General features: G+C 35.7%; 1 protein-coding gene and 1 pseudogene across 1 annotated transcript; both read left to right on the plus strand.

The window, feature by feature from the left end:
• Window positions 1-1,825: 1,825 nt before the first annotated feature.
• On the plus strand, window positions 1,826-3,246 carry LOC141706164 (E3 ubiquitin-protein ligase RDUF1-like; annotated as a pseudogene).
• Window positions 3,247-3,737: 491 nt separating this feature from the next.
• LOC141708105 (uncharacterized) lies at window positions 3,738-4,358 on the plus strand. The gene is made up of 2 exons (XM_074511589.1): window positions 3,738-4,036; window positions 4,125-4,358. The coding sequence occupies exons 1-2, from the start codon at window positions 3,771-3,773 to the stop codon at window positions 4,261-4,263; spliced, it is 405 nt and encodes a 134-aa protein (XP_074367690.1). The 5' UTR covers window positions 3,738-3,770; the 3' UTR covers window positions 4,264-4,358.
• Window positions 4,359-4,982: the final 624 nt, after the last annotated feature.

Genomic DNA, 4,982 nt, shown 5'->3' on the forward strand with positions numbered 1-4,982 from the left:
GCTAGGGTTTGTAGTTTATACCTTCCTTGGAGAGTGGAGAATCAAGAGAATGGCTTGGAATCACCCTTAAAGTCCTTATCCAAGCTTAATCTAAACAAAACTTCAAGAACACAAATTTTAGTTCTTGAAAACACTATTCACCATCTTCTTTCATGATTTATAGAAAAAGATTGGCTTGGAATTAGAAGCTTAAACTTATAGGAAGTATGTAACTATCCATGGGGAAGCTTAGATAATTACCTTGCTAAATAGTAAGTGGAGGAGCTTGGACTTCCATTTTCTAAGAAAAGCACCCGAGAGCTTCAAGGAGAAGAAGAGAGATTTTTTTTGTGTTTTGTGATTTGTTTTGCTTGGTTGCTAGATTTTTTGTTTTGTTTTAGGCCAATTACCCATTTACCCTTGATTTTGTGTGGTTAACAATCCACCACATTTCCTTCCCTTCTATGTCATGCTTGCATCACTTTGCTATGTCATCCTCCCTTCTTTGTCCTCTTCTCATTGGTTGGGTGACATCACTTCCTCTAATCCCTTTGCTTAACTTCCTAATTGTTTGCCTAATGACCGCTGATCTGTTATACGGTTCGCTTAACTTTCGTTCTCGTTTCTCGTTTGAAGGATCATACCCGGGATCTTATTACTTAGGTTCCCTTAACCTTTCTCAATACATTATATTCCTTTTTATGATCCTCTATTATAATCCTTTAATTTAAATCCTTTTTATCCTGTTACCTTATACTCAATCTCTCCGTATCTTGTGGATTTCCGGGAAAAACTAAAGTGTTCGGATTTGGATTCTGACGATCTTTACATACACTTATATCCCATATAAAGTACTAATAAAATCTCAGAATATCCATATCAGAACCCCTACATAGTGTGGCATGAAAAGTTTTCTCATTCAGCAAAAACACTATTCATAAGGGTTTCAAAAATTTCTCAAAAATTGGGGTTATTACACTATTTTTAATCATGAATGATTTATAACGATAACCAAGTAATTACATAACTAAAATATAACAGATTCATCATCAAATATGAACATCGCACATATTGTAACATCTGAGAATTTTAAAATTTATAGTAAAAAATGACCCGTATCTCAAACGGGTTTTCATGCTCGATTAAAAAGATGAAATAATATAGAAGAAAAAAACAAGGGACACTTGAATGTTACTATACCATTGAAAGGTAGGATATTAGAAATTGATCATGTAACTTGAAAAATTATTATATATATTTTAAGGTAAAAATTATATAAAAACTATTAGTGACAACTCAAACACGTTCAAACTTGTTTTGAATTCATTTGAACTCTAATTGTTAGTGAGCGAACTCGTGTTCGACTTATTTATTAAAGAGCTGAAATTAATTATTACTTTTCGCTCTTTTATTAAACTTAGATTCCGCTCGGCTCATTTAAAAAAAACGAAACTAAACAAGACTTGAGTCGGACAAAACTCGGCTCTAACTCTTTTTTTAACTACACTATTATTCATCTACAGTTTCTCCACTCTTTTACTTACCGGATAATTGTTCAAGTAATCAGAAGAAGCCTAGAAGGATTGGTCAATTAAACTCGACATCTGGATATAAGTTGAATGTTAAAAACTAGTTTACAATGTAGCTGAAAGAGCAATGAACGTGTTTCATGACAAACATAAAGGTAGACGACGAGTGAAAGCTGTTGTAATTTGTATTTATATATGAAACATCTTATGTGACGCCCCAGCACACAATCATGGACCTACATAAACAATATTAACATAAACAATAATTACAAGTACCATTATATAGGCTAACACTATTCATCAAGACCATAAACAACATACAATAAATCCAACACACAACATCTATTTCTCATTAACGAGTAACAACTCTGTTTGAAGCTTTCAAATTTAACAAGTAGTACCTTGTCATTCAGATTTATCTTTTTCCAAGAAGAAAATAAATTGAGTACATTTTTTTGGGTATAGTGAATGAGCTATGGATTCCATAGAGCCATGACATTGGTGCCACAGTTGCAACACTTGAGGGAGACTCTGTTATTTGTCTCGCTTGTGGATCCGGCTTTGTCGAGGAAACAAACGCAAATCACCATCGACGTCGTCGCCATCATCATCATTCTCCAGCATTAAGTGAAATTCTTGCACCAGAATCCCGTTATTTACATGAATCAATTATAAGAAATGCACCAACATTCCACCCACTTTCTAATCCGTTTATTGTCCTACGAACAACTAAAGAAACAGGAACTTTTGATTTGTTATACGATGATTGTTCTGGTCACGGGCTACGTCCATTACTCCCAGGCATGTCAGACTTCGTAATGGGTCCGGGCTTTGATCGGATTCTTCAACATTTCATACATTTCGATACAATTACAGTTACTCAAGCTCCGGCATCTAAGGCTGCAGTTGATTCATTGCCTACAGTTAATATTAAGTTAGGTCACATCTTCGAGGACTTGCATTGCATTGTGCTGTTTGTACAGAACCCTTTGAAGCCAAGGCACTGGCTCGTGAATTGCCTTGTAAGCATTTGTATCATTCAGATTGTATTTTACCTTGGCTGGAAATACGAAATTCGTGTCCAGTTTGTCGTCATGAATTGGCACATGAAAAAACAGAAATGGACGAATTGGAAGGTGAAAATGGTGAAGAACCAATGGGGCTTATCATCCGGAGATTACCACGTGGGGGATATGCCATTCCACGGTTTAATGGTTGCAGGGGAGTAAGTGAAAGTGACCTGCAAGGTGTGTATAATGGAATGGATGTTGATGGTAATGGTAGTAGTCCAAGGAGGGAAATTAGCTCAAGAAGTGAAATGAGGAGGAGGATTGGAATTAGTCATGCATTTCACAATGTTCTGTCATTTTTTCGCAGGTCTAGAAACTCTTCATCATCGCGATTGAATATGGAAGTTGGTTCAGACGAGGAGTTGTCGAGAGGGAACAGTAGTAGAACAGCTCCGGTTGATGCTTAAGTTTTGTAATTTAATAGCTAAATTGTTATGCAAATATAACCGATATCTGAGTTTTGTGGTCAGATATTGATACGAAAAGCTAATAATTTTGAGAAATTAATTATTGTGAATGTATTGCCATCTGCCAGAAGATTACTACTTTGCTTGGGAGCCGCATTTCTGCATTCAAACATGCTGTAATTAGTAAACTCGTAAGCTTGTTCTACATTTTATAAATTTAAAATCCGAGTGAGATTGTTAAGGAGGGGCGTCTACTCTTATTTATGATGATGCAAACCCATGACATTGTCAGACACCATAGTAATAGTTTCACAGCACTACTAAACTATACCAAGTCTTCAGATCATGCATTCTGGATATGGCACATCACTTTTATAAATCAAAAAAGTTCATACATCAATAAAATGTGTAATAGTAGGACTTGTTTGTTTTAATATGGTGTCCAAAGTTGAACAGTTGAAATTTGTAGCAAATCTTCATTTTTTAACTCATAATCCTATATTTTTCTCCAAATATTCATTTTTACAATTCTTTTTTAGTTCTAGAGCTACCTCAATGAAAATAGTGGATATTGTGGTTATGCTTGAATACTAATCACACAAGGGTCTTTGGCCTTGTCAGTTGAGTTGATGGGGCCATCCTTATCCTGTAATCCTCAGTGTCCTGATATTGATGTAGCCTTATCTAGTAACACGCATGTATTTGTGGACAAAATATTCACACATGTTACCTATAAAAAGATCTGCAGCCAGTTTTTAGATGGTGTGAAATATTTTACAACGAAAATGGCATCAATATCTTCTCTACAAGCTATCTTTTCTACAGATTCAGCTAAGCAATGTGGATGTTTTGGTAGTCGATCAACATTTCTGGGCTCGAATGTATCTTTATCTCGGAACAGAATTGACAACAAGAAGAAGAATAGATCATTAACAGTTGTTGCTGCGGTTGGAGACGTGTCGGCTGATGGCACTGTATATCTCATTGCTGGTGCTGCTGCTGTGGCATTGCTAGGAACCGCTTTCCCCATTTTGTTCTCGCGCAAAGACCTGTAACTTGATATTTTATCTCCTTAATTTTCTGCTACTTAAATTTGGTGTTTTCTTATGTATAGAGTCAAATTTTGTGATTGTTTTCAGGTGCCCTGAATGCGATGGTGCTGGCTTTGTACGGAAAGGAGGGGCTGCACTGAGGGCTAATGCTGCCCGGAAGGATCAACCTCAGATTGTATGTGCTAATTGCAATGGTCTTGGCAAGATTAACCAAGTTGATAAATAGGCCAAGTTTTGAAATTTTGTACTGAACTTGAATTCTATTGATGTGAGAAATTTGTGAGGAATCATAATGCAAGAATATATATGTTGTGTAATTTATATGCTTTTCCCATTTCTGTTTCTGGAGATGATATTAATTTCGTATTACTTAGTATCGAGGATGATTCAACTTTGGTGTTAGTTCTGCAGTTAATGGATGAAACATTGTTATCAAAACAAAAATGAGAATATTCTTAAGCCAACTTACAAATCTACTTGTCTAGATAATAATTTCCATCAGAAAGAAGATTTGCTAAATGTAGTTGACGGACTTGAAGATCTAAAGTTAATATTGTTTTATAGGAACTTAATAAACAAACATTGCTTTTGAATTAAGCAGTGCTAAACGTACAATTACACAAGAACCACAAGTTGTAATAAAATGCTAACAATCATTTGGCATATAGCAGTGGCTATGGTATAAGAGTCATAGCCACTGCTTAAGGACTGGGCGTCTTTGTTTATAATCAGACTTGTGAAAGGGCACGCCTAACTACAGAGTTGCAGGAGATTAATAATAATGGGATTAGCATGTTTTTGTGGTTTGAAGTACAATTGGCTCTAACCTTGAGGTGTTAGGTGCGCATATATGAAGGCTCTCTCGCTTCTTTAGAATTCCCCTCAACTCTAACATGGAATGAACTTCTAGCATCCTGAAACTCCTCATCATTGCCTGAGGTGCTA

The sequence above is a fragment of the Apium graveolens genome, chromosome 2 (genome assembly GCF_009905375.1).
Source record: "Apium graveolens cultivar Ventura chromosome 2, ASM990537v1, whole genome shotgun sequence".
NCBI lineage: Eukaryota > Viridiplantae > Streptophyta > Magnoliopsida > Apiales > Apiaceae > Apium > Apium graveolens.

What these genes read in the sequence shown, in the direction of transcription:
- LOC141708105 (XM_074511589.1), top strand. Translation starts at nt 3,771, where the DNA reads ATGGCATCAATATCTTCTCTACAAGCTATCTTTTCTACAGATTCAGCT. An exon ending in TTGTTCTCGCGCAAAGACCT is followed by an intron (nt 4,037 to 4,124) that starts GTAACTTGATAT and finishes GATTGTTTTCAG; the next exon opens with GTGCCCTGAATGCGATGGTG.